Genomic DNA, 25,014 nt, shown 5'->3' with positions numbered 1-25,014 from the left:
CTGGCCCGCCTTCTGGAAGGGATTGTTTCCGGGTTACCGCGCAGGCGCAGAGAACCGTGGCGCTGTGCGAGGTGGAAGCGCGCAGTTTGTGGGTCTCCGCGCACGGGTGTGGGGCGCGGAGCCGGGTCGCTGGGGCGCGGGCGTCATGTCAGACAACGAGGACAAGTGAGTGCGGGAGCCAAGTGGCCTTTGCGGATCCTCGGAAGGGGCGGGTGAAGCGGGAACCTGGGTCGAAGGAGGCTGAGGAGCCTGGAGTCGAGGAGCAGAATCTGAGGGACCTGGGCTGCTGAGGGGGCCCGCGGTGCTGGAGCCGGGAGGGGCGGAGAGCATAGCCCGAGGTTGGGCACAGAAAGGCTCAGGCTCGAGGGTCCAGAGAGGATCAGTGCAAAAGTGCCTTCCAGCAAACTTCCGCCGAGCCGGGCTCTGTGCCTTGTTTTGGGACCATTGAGGTGTATCAGGCACAGTCCCCCATCTCCACGTGCTCCCTTTCTAGAAGAGGGGACCGGCCCGTGGACAGATAATACAGCATCCTGTGAGATCAGGCAGGTCCTCGAATAAAGTCGTTTTGTTTCAACGTTGATGAGATGCTGTAGGAACGTAACTCCTGTTTGTATCGGTTAGCCGATGGTAAAATTGGTTTGCTTAAAGTCGCAGAAGCTATCTACGATGTTACGTGAGGACTTTCGCTACCGAAGCTCTCCGGAAGAAGTGAGGAAGGCCTGGAAGGGTTGCCGTAACCTGGGTGAGAGAAGGAAGTGGCTTGCACTAGGGTGATAGTAGCAGAGGTCGTGAGAAGTGGTTTTGAGTTCTGGATTTATTTTGGAGTTAGGGCCACAATGATGTTCTGATGTGTGTGTGGGGGGTCCAAGGAGAGGCCTGTTCTGAAGATAAAAATAGGGGCTTGGTCAGCATAAGTGTATGATTCCAAAGGAAGAAGCAGGTGAGATCATCGGGGGAGTGTCAGTGGAGAAGAGGAAATGACTGCTGGACCCCGGGGCCTGAGCCTTTCTGTGCCCAACCTCGGGGCGATGCTTTTGGCTCCCCGCCTTTCCTGCTCACTGGGCCCCATCAGCAGTTAGAGCATCCCAACAGGAGTGCTTGTGGGGAAAGAGGAGAAACCTGCTGAGGAGACTGAGAAGGAGCAGCCAGTGAGGTGGGGAAACACCAAGAGAGGGAGGGGTCCTTGCAGTCCCGTGAGGAGAGTGTACTGAGGGAGAGGGAGTGGCCTAGGGTGCCAACTGGTAGGCCAAGCTCAGTGAGAACATGAGTAGTCCATTGGATTTAGCAACGTGGAAATCATTAACATGCTCGAAAGAAGGAGTGGTTTTGAGGGAGTTATGGAGGTGGGTATCTTCTTGGAGTGAAATTATGACAGAATAAGAAGAGAAGAATGGGCCATAACCGGTTTGGCTCAGTGGATAGAGCGTTGACGCCTGTGGACTCAAGGGTCCCAGGTTCGATTCCGGTCAAGGGCATGTACCTTGGTTGCGGGCACATCCCCAGTAGGGGGTGTGCAGGAGGCAGCTGATCGATGTTTCTCTCTCATCCACGTTTCTAACTCTATCCCTCTCCCTTCCTCTCTGTAAAAAATCAATAAAATATATTTTTTAAAAAAGAAGAAGAATGGGAATCCATGACATTGGACAACTCTTCCATGAATTTTGCTCCCAAGGAGAGCATGGAAATAGGGCTCCATGGGGAGAGGATAGAGAAGTTTTGTTTGTTTTTTAAGGTGGAGCAGTATCTACATGTTTATATGCTGATGGGAATGATCCAGTAGAGTGAGAAAAGAAACAGGATGCATGAGTCCTAGCACAATTTGGGGGGCTGATGGGAGTAAGTTTGAACACAAGTTTGCTTCACTCATTAAGTAGATATTTATCGAGCACCCCCTCAATATTGGCTGAGACCCCCTTTGCCCTCTTTGATGCTATTAAGTGATGCTCTAACTAACTGGTCTCTTCTTGTACAGTTTTGATGGCGACGACTTCGATGATGTGGAGGAGGATGAAGGACTAGATGACTTGGAGAATGCTGAGGAGGTCAGTATTTAACCCTGGGCTTTCTCTTCTGCAGCCCAGGCTGCCAAATAGCCTGGCCAGTGGTAATTCCCCGAATGCATCTGCCTCCTGTTTGTGCCCCTGCCACACGCACCCCCAGTTAGAGTGAGCAGAGTTCCAGTCCTGGGTGGTGGAGAAGCTCTAAGGGTGGGTCCGAAGACTTTGGTCCATTTGGATCACAGCCCATGGCTTCTGGGACAGTTAATTCACTGATAGGTGAAATGTCACCTTCATCCATTCAACAAACGTGTTGAGTGTTTATTATGTGCCAGGTGCTCTGCAGGGTGGGGGTACATACGAGCAAGGGGAGAGTGACCTGGGATAAAGCTGGAAAGATAAGGGCCCAGATCAGGCAGATTTCATAGCTACAGGTAGTGGGAAGCCACTGAGGAGTTTTGAGCAAGGGAGTGGATGATCCAGTTTGCCCTTTAGAAAGAGCATTCTGGCCTCTGAGTAAGGAGCGGATTGGAGGAACAAGAGTAAAAGAGAGAGACCCACTAGGGAGCTCCCATAGACCTCCAGGTGGGAGGCCTGTAGCTTAGACTTGGGCATTGCTAGTGTCAATGATGAGAAACGGATGAAAGATATTTTGGTGGGCTGGCTATGGGGCTGAGAAAGTGGGAGATGACAAGGAGGACTCCTAGGTTTCTGGCTTGAGCGGCTAGGTGGATGGGTTCCTAGCTTCATGAATAAGATAGGGCTCTCCCTCTTGTGTGACTGATGGAGGAAGAAGTGCTTTGTGTCTCCTGGACAGAGTGATCCCTTGACTTTTTTAGGTTTGGAAGCTGCAGCCCCTCTTTTTGAATTTCTCTCTCAGGTTCCTATTCACTGTGTCAGAAACCTCCTCCCCACCCTTCTGGGCCCTTCCATTCCTGTCCTGTCAGCTTTGCCTCCGACATGTGGTTTAGCTCTGGTCCCTTTCTACATACCTAGTGCTCAGCTGGTTTAGAGCTGTATTGCTTTGCACTAACATTACTGCAGAAATTGTGTTCCTGGTTTTCCTGCCTTCGTTCTGCCCTGATTGCCTTTCTGCTGCCAGTCATCTTTCTTTTTCTTTTTTTTTTAAAATATATTTTATTGATTTTTTTACAGAGAGGAAGAGTGAGGGATAGAGAGTTAGAAACATCAATCAGCTGCCTCTTGCACACCCCCTACTGGGGATGTGCCCGCAACTAAGGTACATGCCCTTGACCGGAATCGAACCTGAGACCCTTGAGTCTGCAGGCCGACGCTCTATCCACTGAGCCAAACCGGTTTCGGCATCCAGTCATCTTTCTTACCTGCCCACGTGATTGATTGCTATTGGTCTTCCTTAAAATGGTCTCGTTGCTTCTGATCTTGCCCCTACAGAATATTCTCAACAGAGTATCCAGAGTGATCATTCTAAATGTTAAGTCAGATTGTGTCTCTCTTCTGCTCAGAACCCTCACCCAGTGGTTTCCCATTCTGTTCACAGTAAATGCCAGAAAGATGTATAAGGTTCTCCATGACCTGGCCACTTGCTCCCTCTGTGACCTTATCTCTTCTTGCTGTCCCTGTCATGCCAGGCAGATTCCTGCTTAGGACCTTTGATCATGCTGTTCCCTCTTCCAGGAACACTTTTCCCTAAGACCGTGGTCGGCAAACTGCGGCTCGCGAGCCACATGCGGCTCTTTGGCCCCTTGAGTGTGGCTCATCCACAAAATTCCACGGCCTGGGCGAGTCTATTTTGAAGAAGTGGCGTTAGAAGAAGTTTAAGTTTAAAAAATTTGGCTCTCAAAAGAAATTTCGATTGTTGTACTGTTGATATTTGGCTCTGTTGACTAATGAGTTTGCCGACCATTGCCCTAAGATATCCACATGACCTGCTTCTCGCCTCCTTCAGGTCTGTCCAGGGCATCTCACTGAGGCCTGTGTGACCATCCTATTGAAACTGCAGCATCCTCCCCTGTCTCCCACATCACTGCCCTGGCACTTCCTGTCTTTTTTCTCTGTTGTCATACTGTACACTTATTTTATTGTTTATCTCTTCTTATTATAATATAAGCTCTATAGGGGAAGATTTTTTTTAAAAAAATCATAACACATTTTATTTTGTAGAAACACCTGTCAGTAAATTTCTGGTCAAATACTTTCATCAATGTTTTCATTTATGACATTTTATTTGGGAAATTTCAGTATAGATTTAACCAGACATATAAATCATGCGAGGTGAAATGATTCTCCCATTTTGTGCCACATCAAGAGCTGGTGTTTATGTTTGCTCTGTTGCCGATAGCTGCACATCTTTGAGCAGATAACTTTCTGTCTCTGTTGTGTCTGGAAAATGGGCCATTTGAGCTAAAGGATGTCCAAGGTCCTTTGACTGTTAAAATGTCTACACAGCTCCATGTGGTCTCCACTTTCAGTCCTAGGGTATCAGGGTTCTCTCCAGGGAGTCTTCTGTTGATTATTCAGGAAGTTTTTCTGTATTTCAGTTGTATTTCCAATTTGTTCCTGGGAGCATGTCTGTGCAGCATCCACTCACTCTGCTGCCATTTTAAAAATATATATATTTTATTGATTTTTTACAGAGAGGAAGGGAGAGGGATAGTTAGAAACATCGATGAGAGAGAAACATCGATCAACTGCCTCCTGCACACTCCCTACTGGGTATGTGCCCGCAAGCAAGGTACATGCCCTTGACCAGAATTGAACCTGGGACCCTTGAGTCCGCAGGCCAACGCTCTATCCACTGAGCCAAACCGGTTAGGGCATCTGCTGCCATTTTTAATCTCTACTGCATATGGGGGAAGAATTTTATGTCTTCCTGCTCTGTCTCAAAAACTTAGAACACTACCTGATAGGTATGTAGTAAACACTCAATAAATATTTGTTGACTTAATTCTTTATTATAGAATTTATTCTCCTGCCTACGACCCTAGTGCACCTTTGCTCTAATCATACTCCACAATTAGTTGTCTAAACCTAGTACATTCTCTCCCTCCTCTGTCCTTTGGACATGCAGTTCAGCCTGTCTCCATGTCCTTCCCTTCCCGTTGGCTTGGGAACGCCAGTTAATTCTTCTACACTAGTTCAAGTCTCATCTCTGGACTGTCTTCCTAACCCCCTGCATGAGTCAGCTGACCCTCACCTTCTTGTGAACTTTGTTGCACACTTGCATACCTTCAAAGCACTGCTGTTCTGTTTACTCTTTCTCCTTCCCAGACTCTGAATTCTTTGAGAGTAGAAACTTTTAGCTTTCTGTCTCAACACCTATTACAATGTCTGGCATGTGACAAATGCTTGCTAATTAATTGTTAAATATATAGAGAATATACTTAACAATTGAAAAATGTTTGCTAGTTTCTGCCTTCACTGACTTTGTAGCTACTTGACCATTGACTCAGTTATCCTGTCTGACAATGCGATGTTTGCTCCTCGCTTCCTGCTTAGGGTGATTTGTCGTCTGTACTCAGGGCTTCTCTGTATGGGACCACTGATCTGGGACAGCCCCATCTCTGGACCCTCCGCTTCTCTCTTCTGGATGAGGCAGCTGGCTTGGATCCTGATCATGATTCTTCTCTCTTACTAGGTCTGAGACTGGCCAGTTCGCTAACTCTCCAAGCCTCTAAAATGGCACTGTAATCCCTACCTCATGAGGTTATTGTGAGGGTTAAATAAGGTGTCAGTAAGGCACCTGCAAGGTTGCTGGGGGGTGATAAGCAGTAGTGGTGGTGGTGGTGATCATCATTGGCATCGCCATCCCCCCTCACTCAGTAAGGCGCGCTGAGAGTTTCCCTCTTTCCGCCTTGGTGTGCAGGAGGGCCAGGAGAATGTTGAGATCCTCCCCTCTGGAGAGCGACCGCAGGCCAACCAGAAGCGGATCACCACACCATATATGACCAAGTATGAGCGAGCCCGCGTGCTGGGCACCCGAGCCCTCCAGATCGCGTGAGTGTGTGCCCCGTTGCTGTCTTTTCCATCCGTCAGGCCACAGTAAGCCTCTGAGCTGTTGATGTGGCCCAGCCTGGCACCTAAAAACAGACTCTCCCTGCTTTCACATGCTCAAAGTGTGGATTTAGAGAACCCTAGACCACTGTGGGCCAGTTAGCTGGGGTGCTGTGGCAGCCCGCATTGGGCTTATGGTGGTTCCTGTCCATGGCCAGCCCAGAGGAGTAGGAGAGCCCTCCATGTAGAGGCCATGCTAGAGATGTGAAAACAGAACAATGATGGGGTTCTGGGGATTTGAAATTAGCAACCTGTCCTTTATCTTCCAAGTCTGAAACCAGTTGAAGAATAACAAGATTCAGGAGCTAGCCACTGGATAGGCGGAGATGCAGATGTCTGATGAGTGCAGACAGTGCAGGCATCGAGGCTGTGTCTGCGGGGCAAGCCTGCCTTCGAAGGCTGCAAGGCCCCCGCTCTGCAGGCAGGTGGCTTTCAGAGAGCAGGGACTCCCCCAAAACCTAGGCCACAGATGCCTGTTTCCCCCCTCAGGTTCCCCTGTCAGATTAGTCACTCCTCCTTCCTGGGGAGGAGGAAGTCGGGGGACAGAGAGGGCAGGTTGGGACTGTTGCTGTCATTGAAGGTCTCCTATAGGAGCCCTACCCAGACTTCTTACGAGCTGGAGTGGAAGTATTTCTGGAAGTTGGGTTGCTTCAAGTAGGGAGTATTGGAAACGAGGGTAGAAAGGAAGCTGGGGCCAGCGTTGTGGAGTTCGGCGTGCTGGAGGAGTTTTCAGTCAGCTTGGGACTTGACTTCCTCTAGTGAAGATGGCCACCATGCCCACCTCGATTAAGGGCTTTATGGTCGGTCAACATTGCTCCTCATCCGTTCCTCAGCAGTAGACCTTGCTGGCCTGGGCGCACTCAGCTGGTCAAATTAAGTAAAATGAAAAGTTCAGTTGTTTGGTTTCATCAGCCACATTTTATATATTCAGTAGTCACCTGTGGCTGTGGTTTCCATAAGGATAGTGCAGATAGAAGACATTTCCATTGTTGCAAAGCAGTTTATTGGTGGTCTAGTGCTCATCTCTGCTAAAAATGACCGGCAGGAAGAATAATTCATAAATTATTTTTCAAGTAAGTTAAGTCTTTCAAACATTGAATAAGATACTGCACTTGTACCTGTTGGGAATGTGAAGATAATTAAACACAATCTTTCTGTCTTCCAGGTGTTTATAGCCTGGTGGGGAGGTGGACCCCTTCACAAATACCCAGAACCCAAGGCAGGCAGGTGTGGTGCTTTGTTAGAGGCACAAAAACGGGGAGAAGGGAGTAATTGCTTGAGGAGGTTAGAGTTCAAGCGGGGACAGGAAAGGGCGGTGGTTTTGAGGGTAACCCGGGCAACGGAAACAGCACGAGGCAAGGCCAAGTGGAGGCAGGCAAGTTTGGCTTGTGGTGGGGAATGGCAAGTGGCTTGGGGCACAAGACTGGAAAAGATGTCACGTGCCTTGAGGGACAAGCTCAGAAGATGGGTGTGCATTTGGTGGGCAGTGTGCAGCGCTAAAAAGTGTGGAGACAGACATTCAGAGCACTGCTGAGGCCCAGGACCTGCTTTTCTTTGGGAACAAGGCATGGTCCCATTCAGCTGGGTCTGTAGTGCTCCTTCCGATGAAGGGGTAGGCCGCCGTCCAGCGGTTCCCTGCCTGCTGTGAGTGGTGGACACCAGGGCTGTAGCTTATCCCTCGCACCAGGCATGCAACCCTGCAGTTAGGTGCTGAACAAACATTTCTTGGATAGTTTTTGGATGAAGTCTCACGCCTTTCCTTAGCACCACCTAGTGGTGACGTGTACTACAGCCACTTCCTAAGAATCATTGCCGTGTTCTTTTATGGTGGCTCTGGTGCAGACAAATTACCTAAGGACACACTCACACTTAGCACATTGCATGCACACAGTAGGGCTGGATGAACGAATGCTCTTTAATTATTCATATCGTGAAAATAAAGAAGGCATATGCAGCTCATGAAAGGCATTTTTACCACATTCTTTAAAGCTTTAACACCTACTGAGAGAGGCTATAGGGCAAGTTAAACACTTGGTCTCTGCCCTTGGGAAGTTTTCAGGCTTTTGGGAGTAGTAAATCAAAGTATTTAGTAATAAAATGAGTAAATTATCTGGTGTGAACTGGGGGCTCTCCCACTGGCTGATTACCAGAATCAGCAGGGGGCTTTGTAAATGCAGCTTCTCAGGCCCCTTCACTAGAGAGTCCATTCCAAGGGTCTGGAAAAGGGTCCTGGGACCCTGACGTTAGTGTACTCTCCTGGTAACTGATGATCAGGTTTGGGGTCTATTAGTGTAAACCTGAGCTGGAATCATTAGTGGCTTCCTAGAGAAGGCGGGCCGAGAACTGGCACCCCTCCCATTTGTGTTGAGAGCCTCTGCTGTGGGTCAGGCATTGTGCCAGCGCGTGTCCTGGGCCACAGGTGCTCATCATGGTCTAATGTGGAAAACTTCAAACAAGTAAGAGTCCCGGGAGGTTGGTGCCAAGAGAAGCCTATGTAAATGAGCCGGCACTGAGGATCCAGCACATGATCCCGAGTGGAGGCATTTGAGTCTCTCCAGGCCTATAGGGAGGGGACGCGTGGTAAGAGGACACAAAGGTAACAGCAGTGCCTGTCAGGGAGCCTCCGGAGTGTGGTGTGATGGGAACACGGGGTGAATATAGGCAAGTAGCATGAGACGTGCCAGAAAGGTGAGCAGGGGCCAGTAAGCAGGCGACGTGGGCCCTGTGCGGAGGCTGGAAGCGCAGGACTTCTGAGGGGTGTTGCCAAGATAGAGAAGGAAAATGGGAGCTGGGCCCTGAGGCAGGGCCTGGCCGGGGGGTGGAGGGGGCCGGGCGGGGGGGTTAGAGCCATCAGGAGGGGAACCTTTGCTCATGCCATTTCTCTGTGCTGGGAAACTCTGCCCTAGGCCCTGGGGAAGGTCCTGAGAGGGGAGCTGACACGGAATGGCCTTGTGATTAAAGCTTACTCTTGTCCCATGCACAATACCCTTTTCTTAGTTTGTGGATCTTCAGCTTATAAATGGGGGGTGTTATAGCACAGTGGATAGGAGCATGTGGGGTTCACATCTTGGTTCTGCCACTTACTGGCCGTGTGACCTTGGGCAAGTTACTGACCTCTCTGTGCCTCAGTTTCCTCATCAGTAAAATAGAATACTCACCTCAAATAAAATGGTCTATGCAGAGAACTGAGAGCTGCCTGTTAGCCAGTAGTGTCCTAGCGTCATTGTAGGTGAGGCAGGGCTTTTTGTCTTGATTTTCAAATGAGGGTACTGAACATTAGATAGAAATTCAAACCAGGTCTACTGGCTCCCACTCACATACCCTCACTGTCAGTGCCCCTGAACCACTGCTCCCCACCTGCCATGCCTATCTGCCTAGAAGGTGACCTTTCTAGTTGAGGACTGGGGTGCCCATCCAATCCTGTTTGTGAAGTAAGCCCCACCCCCACTCCCAATTTCCTGTTGGACCTTTCTCCCTGCGTTTGCAGTCTCCCCAACACCTGTCCCTATACCTACAGGATGTGTGCCCCCGTGATGGTGGAGCTGGAGGGGGAGACAGATCCCTTGCTTATCGCCATGAAAGAGCTCAAGTAAGTTGCCCAGATCACGGTTTGCTGCTCCAGAGCCCTGGCAGGCATCCCCTGGATTCTCTGCTGCACACCCTGACCCCACTTCCCTGCCTGGGGAAGAGGTGATTGCTCCTGTGGATCTTAGCTTGTTTAGGAGTCAGCGCACGGGGAAGAAGGAGGGAGAGGGAGGAGGGGCAGGCAAAGGGGAGGCCACTGAGGAGACAGCACCTCTCGTGGCTGTCAGAGTTCCCTGTTCCTGCTGCAGTCTGCCTTCCCAGGCCCCCACTCTTCCTCCTCCTCCCTTCAGACATGGCTGGCAGAGCCCTTCCAGACCACTGTCCCACACTCCCGGATGCAGGAACCTTCTTTTTATTGCAGTTCTTTTCCTACAAAGTACACTCAGCCCCAGGAAGATGCTCCCTGAGACTTCTCTTTCCTTGCATTCTGCAGACAGTCTGCCCTCCTGCTGTAGAGCTGGGGTCTCCAGCCCTCATGTACATGTGCCTTCTCCCCGCCACAGGGCCCGAAAGATCCCCATCATCATTCGGCGCTACCTGCCTGACGGGAGCTATGAAGACTGGGGGGTAGACGAGCTCATCATCACGGACTGAGCTGGAGTCATCTTCCCAACTGCGCCTCACCCACCTCCTGTTCCCACACTCGTTACACGTGTAAATAATAAACTATTCAACCTTTCCACCCCTCTGCCTCCGGCTGTCTGCTATGCCCACCAGCTTCTGCCCCGCTGTCTAGAGCTGCACCCATCCCGGTGGCCCCGTGACTGTCAGCTCTTTACTAGTAAGAAACACCAGGGGCCTTTACCCCTGTGGATACCCCACATCCTTTCCTCCAGCTCCCCTTCACCAGAGCAAAGGCTGCTGCAGGGAGACACCTCAGCTGCCTTCCCAGCAGACAGACCAGCCTTTGTGCCCAGGGAGCTGGTTGCCATGGAAACTCCCAATTTCCTTTCCAGTGGGGACTGGCTGCAGGGGCTTCTCCCTTCTCAGGAGTATCACAGAGCAGGTCTCATCAAACCACCCATTGTTTCCTAAGGACCTGCCTCGAGCCTCTTATCATGGGCTCGGATCCCCTTTCAGGAGCAGTGGCCCAGCAGGAAGCTTGGGGACGCAGTGATCTCCGCCCTCCCCAGGCAGAGCCCTGCTGGGCAAGTCAGCTGGAGCAAGGACCCAGCACCTGCCCACCTGCCCCCCTTGTCACCGCTCCTCAGGCCACTGCCCACACAGTGTCCTCCATGGCCCGCCTCCCTGGTCTGCCACACCCATACCCTCTCCTTCCCAGCCTCTGGAAGATGTCCTTCCTGTTCTGTGTGGGCCCGTGACCCTCTGAGGCCTTGTCTGGGATGGGTGCTGGGGTCATAGTAGGCAGGGAAGCAGGACGCCTGGGTTCAAGGCGGGGCTTTAAATCAGGACTGGAGCACACCCTCTGTCCTAGGTTCTAATGGGTCCTGTTCTCTTCACCCTGCTTACCCGACATTCGGACATGCGGTAAGACCAATCACGTTGGAGCCTCCCTCTCTGGGGGGCGGGGGACAAGGAGAGGGTTTATATTGACACCAACGGAGATAGAAAGGAAAATTGGCTCCCTGAATATACCAGCCTTAACCTCCATTCTACTGTCAGCTCCCCTTCCAGGAAGAGGAGGAGCGGGCCAACCTGACTTCCACAAGAGGCATGGCCCAGGGTGGGCGCACCCTGGCTGGACAGGGTGGGAGTGATGAGCGGTCAGTCCCAGGAGGGGTGTTTGCTGCCTTGGAAGAGGGTTAATTCAGGGAGCAGTGGACTTCGCACCCCCTCCCACCCTCCTCCAACCCTGTGGAATCCTTTAATCAAGTTGGGTGCTGAAATTTCAGCTCTGAAATGCCGCCTTTGTGCTGGCATCCAGGCGGCCGCCCCAGAGTGCGGGGTCACTTTCTCGGCCCCGTTTCTCTAAATGGTCTCTTTGTTCCTGCTGGGCCACTCAGTATCAGATGTGATTAAAGGGAGATGGGGTTTGGGTGGGGGAGAAGAGAGGGGGCTGGGAGAGGGAGTGGGGGGTTAACCCTTAGGGAATAGGGTGTAGGAGAGAGGGAGAAGGGGGTGTTTTTCCTCCCACCTCCCCTTTTCCACTCTGTTCCTCTTTCAGGGAGTCAGTCCCTGGCTCCTCAGCTGGCCAGGCCTGAGCATAGTCTTCACCTGGCTCCTCTCTTTACATGTGGTCACTCCCTGACTGAGGCCCCAGCACATCCAGAACCTTGAGTCTAAGGGATGAACACAAGCCAGGTCCATTTTCCCTCTTCCCAAGTCCCCACTGACTTCCTAGTCAATCTCATGAGATGCAGAGTCCCACCGAGAGCAGGAGCAGTGAACAGACTGGAAATGGACTAATACCCTGTTTTCCAATAGAGGTGAAAGGGCAGGTTGTAAAAATTACGAGCACGTAAGGTTAGCACCGATTGATCCCTGACACATATCTAGAATCGGTTATTGCATATTAGAAATCAGATCATGAAGAGATCCAGGGGCTAGCATAGGGTTTCTCAGAATATTACCAAATGTTTTTTTCAGTGGTGGCTGGTCTGGAAGGTCGGAGGCTACAGCAAATCTTGGCAAGGCATCAGGCAGTCTGTACTATGATGAAGTGTGGACTTTGTGGTGATAATAGATTCGGAATTGATTGCCAGTCTTTCCTTAAGAGTGTAGTAACAGAACTAATGATGAAGGATTTAGTGGATTCACCGGGCCTGCTTCTCTTCATTTCAACCTTTTTTATTAGTGACCTGAATAGGATATTCAGGTTTGCAGATACAGAAGGAGAGCTAGTAAGTTGTATTCAGGATTCCAAAAGGTTTAATGTAGATGGGAAATGGTCAATTCCAACAAGATGAACTCTGTTAAAGATCAGTATAAAATCCTGCATTTATCTACAACAAAATGAAACACCGGAACACATCTTACATACAGTTTGGGGCGATCGGACTTGGCAGCAGATATTGTTCATGAGAACGGGTTCGCAGCTACCACTAAGCTTCACGGAGCCAGCGGTTTTGGTGAGGTTGCCTAAGCGCTCACATGATGCAGTTTCCAGATGGGAGTCTGGCCACCCTGGAGGACTGGGCTAGGTCTTGGCACGCTCTACCCCACCCCTCCCAACCCCACCCTACCCCAGGTCCTGACTAGGAGGTGAGAGGTGGATAAGGGAGCTGAGGTTGCTGGTCTGGAGCAGTGGGAAAAGCATCATTTCAGATGAAAAGTGGAAGTAGGGCCTGCAGGTGATGGGCAGATGGAAGAGATGATGGTTAAGAGCTCAATGGAGTCAGAGCATCAGCACTTCTTAGCATGAACCTCGAAGCTTCAGTTTGCCCATCTGGAAAATGGGGACAAAGACTGGATCTACTCCCTCATAGGCTTGAATGACATAAAGTACCTGGCCAGGGAGCACTCCATAAGTGGTAGCTATTACCGTTACTATTAGCTGGGTATAAGGAAGACTCCAACCATCGGAGCCATCCATCAGTGGAGCATGTGGTAAAAAGATTCCCCCTGTTCCTGAGGTGGAGTGGCTCCTGCCGCCCAGCCCAGCTTGGAATTCAGCTGAGGAAAGAGCTCCGATGGAGTAAGCTCTGAAGGGTTAGATTGCACATCTGCCATCCTGGGTTTACACTCAGACACAGGCAGCTGCTGTGAAGATCGGCTAGATCCTAGATTGGACCAGTGTGTGTTTATGTGTGTGTGTGGGGGGAGGGGGGTGCAGAGAGAGAAGGCCCAGCATCACATCCTAAAGGACTGGGCCGGCTGGCCAGACACCAAGAAGGCGGGCCTGACGCACCTCTCAAGTACCTGTCTCTTGAATTCTTTGCAAACTCCCTCTCCTCTGCTGGGCAAGCAAAGGGGCTCCTGGGAAGGCGCTCAGGCTGAGTTCCAGCTTGAGCCAGGGCGGGGCCCATCTGCAGAGTGGGCACAGCTGGGCTAGGGGAAGAGCTCCCATCGGAGGCCCCAGCCCCTGAGCACACTGACCCACTGCGAGGCCCCCACCTTCCCAGGCAGAGAGGAGACCTTTGGGTTAGCTATCCTCTGCTTTCCACCCCTAGCTACTTCCAGGACATGTCTGAGGAGGCACAGGCACAGGGAGAAGAGACCAAGAGACAGGCCAGGTCAGGCCCACCAAGCAGGTAGCTGGAACCTTTCATTTTATTACGGGGAATGCTTAATGCAGAGTTAATAGGAGCTGGAGAGCCTAGGAGCAGGGGGAGGGGAGAGGGAGCTACTGAGATAAATAAGAGGGGGTAGTAATGAGTTACATGTGGATTGTGGGGGCTGCAGAACAGGATAATAGGGGCAGACAGAACTACATACTTTATTCAGATACCACTGGGAAGCAAAGGGCAGAAGGCCAGGGCAGAATGTACATGTCAGGAGTTTAGTGTCTTCAGCTGCTGCTAGCAACCTGGTGCTGGGCCCCTTCTCCTCCCGGAGCCAAGGGTTTGGGCATGAGCAGCGTAGCTCTCAGGGAGCCCAGGAGTGGGGCTGAGAGCAGGGGCCACAGAGCCTGGTGAGGGGAGAGGGAGCTGGCGGAGAGCCAGGAGGAAGGCTCTGTGAATTGTCTCCGAATCCTTTCCTCACCTCCTCAAGGTCTGGGAGGCTGTAGTGGAGGACCTGGGGCCTCTTTCCAATTAGACGAAGAGCCAGGCTGTTGGCATAGAACTGGGGTCTCTAAGGTGATGCCTTTCTGTGTTCAGGAGGGAAGGGGGCGCTGGGGGGATGAGGATACCTCCCTCTGAGCCCCCACCCACTTCCACGCTCTCGGAGGCTGTTCAAAGCTGTCCTCAGCCCCCAAGGGGCAGACATAGCCCACTCCAGGCACTGAGGCAGGGTTGGCCTTGATCTTAGGCACGTGGCACAGGTGGCATGGGTTATGTCAGACCCCTCGTTCTCCACGAAAGAGGAAACACAGTCACAGGAATGGCAAGGCCTCCGATTCCCATCCGACCCTGGATGCTCCCCCCTCCCAGAGGAGGGTGAGCGGGTCCTTCTCAGGTCCTGGGATGGAGGGTCATCCTGGGGGAAGGCGCAGCCCCTCATGGTCCAGTCTAGGGGCAAAAATCAACCTCCTCCTCCTCTGCCCAGCCTAGAGGTCTAGGGCTTTGCCTGGGCTGGAGCCTGGATAGGATGGGGTGGGGTCATCAAAGGCAGTGAGCCAGACAGAAAGCCTCCCCTCAGCTGTCAGCCTCTGCCGCCTCCTCCCCAGCCGCCACCAGGACGGAGATGGGCGAGGAACTGGGTGCGAGGGCTTGGGGAAGGGCATACTACCCAGGGGCTGGGAGGGGAGGTGACAGGGCCCCCTTTAAGGTCGGGACAGCGTCGTATATACTGGCTGCTCCCAGTGTGTGGGGCTGTGGGATTGGGGCCCTGAGGGGCTGGGATCAGAGATGGCCGTGTAGAGGGGCCGCTGTGAGGGCCCCATGTAGGAGAAGGCCGAGTAGAGGCCAGAGGCCTGGCCTGAATGGCCGTAGTAGGGTCCTGAGGGCTGATGGTCAGAGTAGTCAAACTGGGGGCGGGAGATGGAGGGGAAGGCGGAGCCGTAGTGGGGCAGACTGAGGGAGGTGTAGGCGATCTGCGAGGTGGACGGCTGGTCGCTGTAGTGCGGGGGCCCCTGGGGCCCTGCGGTCTCCGTCTTCACCTGGGCTTTGGTATCCACACCAGGTGGCGAGACCGTGGGCAGAGCCACGCCTGGCGGCTTGGAGATCCAGGCGGAGTGTCCACTGGCCACAGCCAGGGCGCTGCCCAGCCCATAGCCAGCTGCTGAGTAGCTGCCCACGTGGCCCGGGTGCCCGTTGGGTGGCAGATACTGGTCCAACTCAGCCACATCGAAGGTTTCCATGTTGGACATTACCTCGTGGCTGATCTCCCCGATGTCTACGTTGCCGAAGTCGATGTGAGGCTTTCCGCCCTCCCCCAGGGAGCGCCCGTCCCGCTTGGGGTCTGCCTTGCCCGACTGCAGCTCTGTCTTTGGGGTGGTTGGAGGGGTGGGGGGGCCATGGCTCTGGCCTGCGTGGGAGGAAGAGAGAGAAGCAGGAAACCAGGTCAGAGGCTTCTAGATGCTGATGGTTCACCTTCAGAGAAGGGGTCTCCAGGAGCTGAGGGCTGACCCCTGCGTGCCTTGTACATTTGCCTGGGCAGTCTGGGTTGGCACTGATTTATGTAACCGTCTTGGATTGATCTCTAGTGGTTCTTGAAGTTCCCCAGCTTTACGGATGGGTCCTGCTCCCTGTCACCCTCCTGGAAGGACTGCCTCCTTTGGAAAAACCTTTCCCGTTGGGAAGTCTTCCTCCCATCAGCTGAGGTCGCTGCCTTCCTGCGCCCCTGGCTCCTTAGCTGCTGAGCCCAGTGGGGCCCGGCCCTCCATTCAGCCGCCTGCTGGCTGCTGTCCTCGCTGACCTCCGCCTGCCTCACTCCTGACTCCCTTTCAGGTTTGCTGGCTTGCCTGTGCCTCCTCCCCAGACAGCAGTGTTCCCTCCAACCCCTTCCTCCAGGAAACCTTCCCGCTGAGCCAGTCCCCCTGGCAATGTCTCCACCTGCCCCCTTCCTCCCCTCCCCCCTCACACACACCACGCTGCCCAGTGTTCCTCCAGCGGCTTTTCCCGCTTGTTCAGGAGGCACTGAGATACCTGACTTTCTCCACCCTGCTCCTTTGTCCATTTCACATTCACATGTTCATTCGGCAAACACGTAGGGGGCCCTGTGCCAGGTAGAGGGGACACAAGCATCAATAAAACGGGTTGCTGTCTTCACAAGCTCAGGGGCTTGGGGAGATCCCAAGACCCACACGAGGCAGCTTCAGAAGTGCCGTGATGACGGGCACGCAGGGGCTCAGGCCAACGGAAGCCACTCACCCTGCCCTGGGGAATCTGGTGAAGGTCTCCCTGAGGGGAAGGAGCTGAGCTGGGCCTTGAAGGCTGAGAAAAAGCCCAAGCCCACAGTTATATTCTGAGGTGGTGGTTCTCACGGCCCAGGTCTTCTGTGTGTGTGTGTGTGTGTGTGTGAGAGAGAGACTGGACGGGAGATCCCGTCACAGAGATCAGAGCTCCTGCAGGCAGGCCTGTGCCCCTCCATCAGACCAGAGGGAGGGCCGGGTCCTGCCCTGGCTAAGTGTTCTGGACTGTTACTTACCGTATGACCCTGGCAGACCCCTGTCGTCTCCTAACCAGTTTCCTTATCAGTAAAGCAGAGACAGTACCAAGGAGCAAGGCACAGCCTCCATCCTGAAGCCTTCCTGGCCCCGAGTCGGGCGGGGCTGGGTGCTTTGGGAGACCTGACTGGATGGATGGTGGGGGACCCCTCCCTAGAGATCTTGCCCCGCTGGGTCTTGGGCGGCTTTGGGTGCACTGGCTTCTTCCTATACCTAAGGCACGTGTGTTCCTGCTCCTCCTACACCCTGGTTCCTGAGTGTCTGCTCCCGGGCCTGGATCAAATGGGGACTCGGGACACATCTTCTAAAGGCAGAGCTCTGACTTCCCGTGCACCCGGCCCACGCACGGCGCTCTATACATCGCGAGCCCAAGCGAGGCAGCCGTGGTGCCGGCAGAGGCCCCGGAGCCAGAGAGCCTGGGCTCAGGCCTCAGCCGTGTGGCACATCACCTCGGTTTTGTCACCTTCCAGTGAGCATAACGAGCCTCAGCTGAGGTCGGAGCCCAGGCAGGGCGGCTGCCTCCTCCCAGTTTAGAATGATTGAATGAGCAGACACACAAGGCAGCTGGCACAGTGCCTGGCACACCGTAGGTGCTCAGTTAATGTTAGCTGTTATTATCATTAACGAGAATGAAACAAGATGGCCTGACTGCTCAACGTCACAGGCCCTGTTGTCTGTGTCCCCATCAGACCGGGAGGTGGGAGAGGCAACGCTCTCTTTTCTATCTGCTCTCCCATTTCTCAAACCATCCGGTCCCGCCTTTCCTTCTTGTAGCTCACCCCAGGGCCCCCTTAACTGGCCCTTCCTCAGCAGCAGAGCCCCCTCCATCAGCCAGAGCCATCTTACCCACTGCCTTCCCTGGCACCTGGGTCCCTGCTGGAGTGACCACACAGCCTGGCAAGCCCATCCCAGCGCACAGGGCTATCGTGGAGTGTGAGGGTCTCACGCCATCCATCCAGCCTTCACCTCTCCCCACACCCAGCTCCCCCACCCACAGCTCATCATCACACCCCACCTAGCCCCCAGCCCAGTGTTCACCTGAGGGGTGCTCAGGGTTCCCGTCTGACATCGGAGAGCCCTCTCCCGGGTGCCGGTGGTCCAAGTGGGCGCTCTTGTAGTGGGCCTGGATGGCGGCGGCCCCGCCCTGCTCGGCCTCCCCGCCGGGGCATTCGGACTCGCCCTGGGCCGCCTTCCCGTTCTTCCGTCTCCTCGGCTGATACTTGTAGTCCGGGTGGTCCTTCTTGTGCTGCATCCGGAGCCGCTCGGCCTCCTCGATGAAGGGGCGCTTGTCACTCTCGTTCAGCAGCCTGGGGCGGGCGTGGGGAGACAGCAGAGGGGCCGCTGTGAGTGTCTTCCCTGGAAGAACTGAGGCCGAGGATGGGCGCCCAGCGTGGGAGCTTGCCCTTTGACTTACAGACTGGAAGATGTGAGGCCCACGGAACCCCAGGCTCAGAGGGCTGTGATCTCTCCCCCAAATCTCTCAGGGGGTTGGGGTATAAGAGCGGCCAGCCTGCTGCTCCTGGCAGCCCTTGGGACGGAGTCAGAAGTAGGAACAGAGCTTAGGAGGGGCAGACATCAGTTCAAGGAGAGGAAAGACTTCTCCCATCAAAGCTGTCTGGCCCGGCCGGTGTGTGTGGCTCAGTGGCTGAGTGTCGACCTATGAACCAGGAGGTCATGGTTCGATTCCCGGTCAGGGCACGTGCCCAGGTTGCAGGCTCCATCCCCAGTGGGGAGCGTGCAGGAGGCAGTCGATCAATGATTCCCTCTCATCATTGATGTTTCTATCTCTCCCTCTCCCTTCCTCTCTAAAGTAAAAAAATATGTATTTTTTTTACAAAGCTGTCTAAGTGGGGTTTCTGCTTCGTCAGGGGTGAGTTCCCTGGGACTAGAGGTGCACAAACCGAGAAGCAGCGTGGTGAGGGGGGAGAGCCCCGTCGCTGCTACTTACTGGCTATGTGACCGTGGGCAGGTCCCTTCTCTGAGCCTTAGCTTCTTCACCAACAAAACCAGGTGACAGTGCCCATTTCACCAGGTGTGGAGCTGGCCAAGATGAGGGATGTGAAGTGCTTGGCACCAGGCCTGGGGTGGGGGCTGGCGCCTGAGAAATAGGTGCTGCTCTGATGCTGCTTCGGGGGAGGCCAGACAGGCCCTGGGGTGGGCTGGCTCCGCTCTGGAACTCTGATTCTGGGCGAGGGCAGGGTGTGAGCCCTTCCCTGCCTCCTGGGGGCGGGGGGGGGGGGGGGGGATGGGGGGAGGGCCATATCTCCTCAGCCAGGGCTGACAGGGTAGAGGGAGCTAGCGCTCTTCCCAGACCTGGGACGGGCAGACAGACCCTCTCTGCAGGCCCAGACCAACCAGTGCAGGCCCCGAAGGCACTGCCCCTGCCCACGGACTTCAGCCTCAGGCCGGGGCTCGGGTGGGGAGGGGAGGTGCTCAGGGCTTGGCTGCCCCAGAGGGAGGAGGGCAGGATGGGGTACTTGCAGAGGGTGCTGAGGGGAGTCCTAGACAAAAGGGACTCTGCGGGAGCAGCTCTGTTCTCTGCCCTAAGGCGCTCTCTCAGCCCCCACCCCACCCCCAGTGGGCACCCTCTTCCCCTAGTCAGCAGAAGGCTGGGCCCTCCCACCCGGGATGGGAGGGGGTGGTCATACCAGGCGCCTCCAGCCGGCAGCAGCATTCCTCTGCAGCTTAGCCCCCCCCTCCCCCCTCCCCCCCGCGAGGCCCTGAGCCCAGCCCTAGCCCAGCTTGCTCCAAGGGTCCCTCTGGCTGAGGGACGGGACAGGGACTCCAGATCAGGGCCGCAGGGTTCAGGGAGGGGTGTGCCTTCCTCCCCGCAGCCAGGTCTCTGGAAGGCTGGGCCAGGGGAGTGGGTGGGCGGGCCCTGAAGGTGTGTGTGGGTTGGGGTGGGGATAGAACTGCCTTTGAGGTGAAGAGCAGGCTTAGCTAGCACGGAGGATCCCTGGATGGTTGGGGACACTGAGCTCAAACCTTCCCTGTGCCCTCTGCCCAGCCGTCAGTGGGGTGTGAGTCAGTGAGAAAATGGCAGGGGGTGCGGAGGGAGGGCACGGGCCAGAAGAGAGGGAAGATTCCAACACTGCATTCCAGCCTCCCTCCCTAGTTCCTCCCGGTACCCTAACCTTGATGGAACCCTAACCTTGAGCCCACCCAGACACCAGCCCATTCTGGCACCACCTCTAGCCCCAGCCCCAGCCTCACTCAGACCTCACAGTTTAGGCTCTCTCCTGACCCCAACCCCTCCTGCCCCCCGCCCCCTCCCCCCACATAAAACCCTCCCTGCCCTTCCCCATGGCCCACAGCTCTTAACCGTGAACCCAGTCTCCTCTGCACCTTCACTTCACCTCTGTCCTCTGGGTCTCCAAGGTCAGGATAAGGCAGGGAATGGGGAGGCTGCTTCCCCACCGGAAACCCCAACCTGGGGGCCTCCCAAGGTGGGACACTGGCTGCTGCTCCATTTGCTCCCCCGGGCAGGGGAAGGGCCTGGGGGGCCAGCCTGTGACCCCCCTTTTAGTCTCTTGGCTCTAGCTATTCTCTCTGGGCAGGTCAGCTACATACAGCCAGCACCACGTGACCGCGTCTCACGTCCTTTCCCAGGTGGGCACGGGTTAGCATGACTGTCGGAGCCACATAGGAGCCAGGACCTGGATGCTGGTGTGTCTACCCCAGCTCCCTTCCAGCTCCCTATATAGTCGTCTGTCTGTCTGTCTCTCTTCAGGGTTGGGGGCCCCTGTTTTCCAGTTTTGCCTCCCTAATCACCCCCCTTCCTGCTGCCTGCTGGCCTGGGAGTCATGAACCTGGGGCGGGGACCTCAGGAGGAGCCCGTGGCGAGAGCCAGCCTAGTCCAAGTCCCAGGATTCCAGGACGTCCCTCAAGATCCCACCCAGGATCCAGGGAGCCCGCCCACATGTTGGCAGGGTCTTTATCTTTGCCACTGTCCTGCAACCCTCCTACCCCTGGCACTGGGTCCTGAGCAAGCAGCGCCTGTTTTCCTGATTGCCCCACCCCTGGTTGGCACCCTGGGCCCCGGTGCTCACACTGTGAGTGGCGGCCAGGAATGAGTCCTCTTGAGGGAGCCTAAGCCCAGGGTTGTGGGCTGGGGAACAGGACGGGGCAATGGAGGCCCCGTCTTAAATCCTTGGTGATGGAGTGCTTGGAGAAGTGGGGGCCATTCTTGCTCCAATGCTCCCCCTGTGGTCTGTTCACCGTCCCCACGGCCTGCTCCGTCTGCCAGTCTGTCTCCCTCCTGCTTGTCTGTCTCTCACTGGCTCTGTTCTGTCCCCTGGCACCGACGGTACTGGCCTGGGCTGAGCCCTACATGGGTGTGGGTGGACCTTGGGCAGAGGGTCTGACCTGTGGGCTGAGGGCTGAGAGGGGTAAGGGAGCACCAGGCCATCAGCAAACACACAGCCAAGGACAAGGCCGGGGCCAGATGTCAATCCCTCTTGGAGGCCCTCCTGCTTCCTCCCGCACCGAAGCCTTTGGCTTTGGGACCTAGTCTCCACTGGGCTAGGGGCAGGCAGGGGGCCCAGCAGCAGGAGGGCAGCAGCTCCTCCGACAAAGCCCAAACCACAGCGCTCCTCTGCCCATCCCCACACCCTCCTGGGCACACCTTAGAGTGACAGGGTGGCCCCCACTGTCACCAGGGTCGGTGTGGGGAAGACCGCTGGGCGAAGAGCCAGGAGCCCGGGTCCCGGCCCTGGCTCCCGGGCTCTGCCCCTAGCCGTTAGGTGGCCTTTCGGTCCTTTGCCTTTCGGGGCTATCTCGTGGGCAGTCTAGTGGGCAATCAGGTGACCTACACAGGCTCGCCCCTCGGGGAGCCCCTGTTCTCTCTGTGAGCTGCCCAGGACTGGGGTGTGTGGGGGTGGGGGTTGCCTTTCTCAACATGTCCCCAAGGAGGCCAGGCTGAGTCCGCGGTTGGCGGACTTCCTCCTGGGGGGGATGCTGTCCCCACCAGGTTTGGTTGATCCCTGGGAGCCTGGGAGCCTGAGGGACTTGGGTAGGAAGGGCCCCAAGTTTCCTCGGGCCAGGCTCTCAGCTCCAGCTTGGGGTGGAGGGGTAGGAGGTTACTCAACGCTGGGTGGGGCCCTGGAAAGGAAGATGGCGCCGAACGGGAGAGGGAGGGAGACAAGCCTGGCAGCTTTGGGACGGGTGGGAGGCGCTTCTTCCTGTGCATCCCCTTCCCCGTGGGGGCGGGGGGGGAGAGAAGCCCCCGGTCTGAAGGAGGGGGGTCAGGAAGGCACAGTGAGGGCAGCTGGGATGGGCCAGGGTCCTGGGCCACAGGTTTCTCCATCCCTCCCTCTTCCAAAGGCTCCTGTCCGACCCCTTGCTTCCCCGACCTTGCACCTCTTCTGCATGGCTGCCTCAGTTTCCCTGCCTCTCCAGCCAGGCCCTCAATTCTTTGCCAAACGTTTCCCCAGCATCCCCGCCACCAAACCGGTAGCAGTGCCCCCCCCCCCCCCCGCACCCCGAGAGTGTTGCCTGCGGGGAAGCGGTTAGTGACGGCCTTCGGCCTCGGTGGGAGCCCTCCGCCATCCTCCCTCCCTCCAGCCTTCGCTGGCCCCCACCCCCAGGAAGAAGCCTAGGCCCTACCGCCTGCCACCGACAGAATTCCAACCACGAGGGGGCGCCTTTCTGCCCGCTGCCCCGGCTGGGGAGCCAACACCACCCCAAGGGGGCAGTTGTGGGGGGGCCTCCCAGCGCCACCAGGAGATGGCTACCTCCGGAGAGGGGTCCGAGGAGCTCCGTGGGGCCTGAACCCCCCCGCAGCTGGAGGGCCCGCGGGCAGTCCCGGCGGGCGGGCGGGCGGGCGGGCGCTCACCTCCAGAGCTTGCCCAGCGTCTTGCTGAGCTCGGCGTTGTGCAGGTGCGGGTACTGGTCGGCCAGCTTCCTGCGCGCCGCCTGCGCCCACACCATGAAGGCGTTCATGGGCCGCTTGACGTGCGGCTTGCTCTTGCTGGCGCCGTTGACGCGCACGGGCATGGGCACCAGCGTCCAGTCGTAGCCGCTCAGCACCTGGCTGACGGCCTCGCGGATGCACACGGGGAACTTGTCGTCGTCCGCCTCGCCGTCCTGCTGCTCCTTCTTGACCTTGCCCAGCTCTCCCGGCCCCGGGCTGGCTCGCAGGCCCGATCCCCCGCCGCCGCCGTCGGGCCCCAGCGAGGGCGCGCTGCCCGGGGACAGGCAGCGGGGCTCCTCGGAGCCCACGGGGCTCAGCTCCACCTCGGAGAGGTCCTGCTCCTCCGCCATGTCGCCCCCGACCGCCGCCGCCTCGGCCGCCTCCCCGGGGCCCGCCGCCGGCGTCCTCGCGAAGAGTCCCACGCTCACCTGGACGGGAGGGAGTGCGCGATGGAGCGGCCGCGCGCAGCCCCGACGGCGGCCGGGACGCGACGCGCACAGCCCGAGGTGGCGCCCGCCCTGCTCCCCTCAACCCACTGCACCCCCGCACGCGCGCACATGCCAGACCCGCTCGGCCTCCTCGCTCCTGCCTCCACGTCTCCCCGCCACCTGGTCCCAACCGTCTCTTGGTGTGGGTGGGTTTGGGATTTTTTAAAACCTCCTTTTGGGTGGAGGTTTGTTGATGGAAAGGAAGAAAAACGGACTCTTTATTCGGCTCTAATCCTGGCTCCTGGAATTTCCCACCTTTTCTCTCACCTTTCCTTCTTCCCTTCCGCCCGCCCCATGGAGTCCAGAGGAGCAGGGTGGGGGGCAGGTGGGTGGCAGCCTCTCTCCCCCCAGACCTCACTGCAGGGTCCCGGGCCTGGGCCGCGGGAGGGAGGAGCGGGCTGCGCACTCACTCACCTCCTCGGACCTGTCCTCCAGCCTGGGGCTCGTCCTTAGGAAGTGGAAAACCGTGTCCCAAGGTGTGCGGTCCAGCTCGGAGCTGGGGGTTGACGCTGGTGGGCTGGGAGGGAGGGGCTGGGGGGCCCTGAGCCTCAGGCCACGGCCTCGTCGGGACGGAGCCTGAATCCTCACCACCAACCACCCTGGCCGGACAGCCTGAGACTGACTGAGCACTGAGCTGCTGCCGAGGGCTGGGGAAGGAAGGAGGGGGAGAGGGGGAGGGGGAGGGGGAGGGGAGGGAGGGAAGGGCAGAAGGTGGAGCCTCCAGCGCTTTCCTTCATCCCCAACACTCAGGGCTCCTCCGCCAGGCCCCCCCCCACCCCAGCTCCCTACGCTGCTGCCCCAGGCCCACCTTGGGGTCTGAGCTGGGGTGGGGAGGTGTAGGCGGAGGGTAGTCAGGCCAGGAAAGTCAAGGGATGCGCATGGGCGGGGTCGGACCTGTTGCTTGGAGGAAAAGTGGGCCGACTCTGACCCCCCAGTCTCTGGGCCTCAGGTGGTAGGATGGGCAAGTAGCAAAAAACTGGGGAGGGATGAGAAGGCAGGGGAGGACCTGTTGCTGTGTGAGGGTGGCTGGCGGGTGCTGCTTCAGTGAGGACTCTCCTGGAGCACCTGTGGGCAGGCCTGCTTCCCAGCTGTCTCTCTGCCTCAGCCCCACCTGGCCACCCTCTCGGCCTCAGCTTCTAGAGATCCGGGTCTGTGCTTAGTAGGCTGTGGGCAGCTCCACACCTGCCGGTGCAGATGGCCCGGCTTGACCCTGGGCCCTTCTCGTCGGACACCCGGGCACGTAACCGTGGGGCTCAAGGTGGACAGAAGGACTGAAGTTCCCAGGGGGCTGGGCTCGGGGCTGTGGGGCCTCTCCAAGCCGGTCTGAAAGGCTTCTGGGCCCCACGTCCTGGGCCCCAATCCCTTCACACTGGGCTCGCCCCCTCTTAGTGCGGGAGTCCCTGCTTATCATGAAGTCCCCCTCCCACTCCCAGCCCCTCTCTTCCTCCTCTTTGCCCACGTCTCCCCTCAGCCCAGCTGGGTGACCCTCCATTTTTCTGTCTTGCCCACCACCCGTGGCTCCTTTTTCTCTCCTCTTTCCTAGGCCTCTCCTCCAAAGCACATCCCTGTCTCTTCTCCGTGGGTGGGTGTGGAGGCGAGGTCTGGGTGTGCGTGGAGGGGCCGATGGAGCGGCCGCACTGGCGACCAGGTATGGTTGGGAGCTCCTCAGCAGCTGGGCGGGGGCCCAGGCCACCCCAAGGGAGTCCTGTCTGGAGTGGGGCTGGAAAGGGGGTCTAGGCCAGGCCTCCTGCTCGGGAAAGGCCAAGGGGGTGGGGGGGGTGGGCGGTGGGACACAATGAGGCAGTCACACGAGGCGAAGGCATGTTGGGGGTG

At 56.7% G+C, this 25,014-nt stretch overlaps 2 protein-coding genes across 2 annotated transcripts; one reads left to right on the top strand and one right to left on the bottom strand.

The window, feature by feature from the left end:
* Window positions 1–42: 42 nt before the first annotated feature.
* On the top strand, window positions 43–10,317 carry POLR2F (RNA polymerase II, I and III subunit F). Its single transcript, XM_079773543.1, has 5 exons — window positions 43–165; window positions 1,973–2,042; window positions 5,842–5,972; window positions 9,547–9,618; window positions 10,118–10,317. Exons 1-5 carry the CDS (start codon window positions 146–148, stop codon window positions 10,206–10,208), a joined length of 384 nt encoding a protein of 127 aa, XP_079629669.1. The 5' UTR covers window positions 43–145; the 3' UTR covers window positions 10,209–10,317.
* A 4,620-nt stretch (window positions 10,318–14,937) lies between these two features.
* SOX10 (SRY-box transcription factor 10) lies at window positions 14,938–23,043 on the bottom strand (the record flags this gene model as incomplete). The annotated part of the gene is made up of 3 exons (XM_079775951.1): window positions 14,938–15,641; window positions 17,821–18,089; window positions 22,616–23,043. The coding sequence occupies 3 exons, from the start codon at window positions 23,041–23,043 to the stop codon at window positions 14,938–14,940; spliced, it is 1,401 nt and encodes a 466-aa protein (XP_079632077.1).
* Between the last annotated feature and the right edge of the window lie 1,971 nt (window positions 23,044–25,014).

The sequence above is a fragment of the Cnephaeus nilssonii genome, assembly GCF_951640355.1.
Source record: "Cnephaeus nilssonii genome assembly, chromosome: 6".
NCBI classification, from domain to species: Eukaryota; Metazoa; Chordata; class Mammalia; order Chiroptera; family Vespertilionidae; genus Cnephaeus; species Cnephaeus nilssonii.
Note: the sequence above shows the minus strand (reverse complement) of the source record. Positions and strands in the feature narration are given on the sequence as shown.

What these genes read in the sequence shown, in the direction of transcription:
- POLR2F (XM_079773543.1), top strand. Translation starts at nt 146, where the DNA reads ATGTCAGACAACGAGGACAA. An exon ending in ACCCGAGCCCTCCAGATCGC is followed by an intron (nt 5,973 to 9,546) that starts GTGAGTGTGTGC and finishes CTATACCTACAG; the next exon opens with GATGTGTGCCCCCGTGATGG. An exon ending in ATCGCCATGAAAGAGCTCAA is followed by an intron (nt 9,619 to 10,117) that starts GTAAGTTGCCCA and finishes TCCCCGCCACAG; the next exon opens with GGCCCGAAAGATCCCCATCA.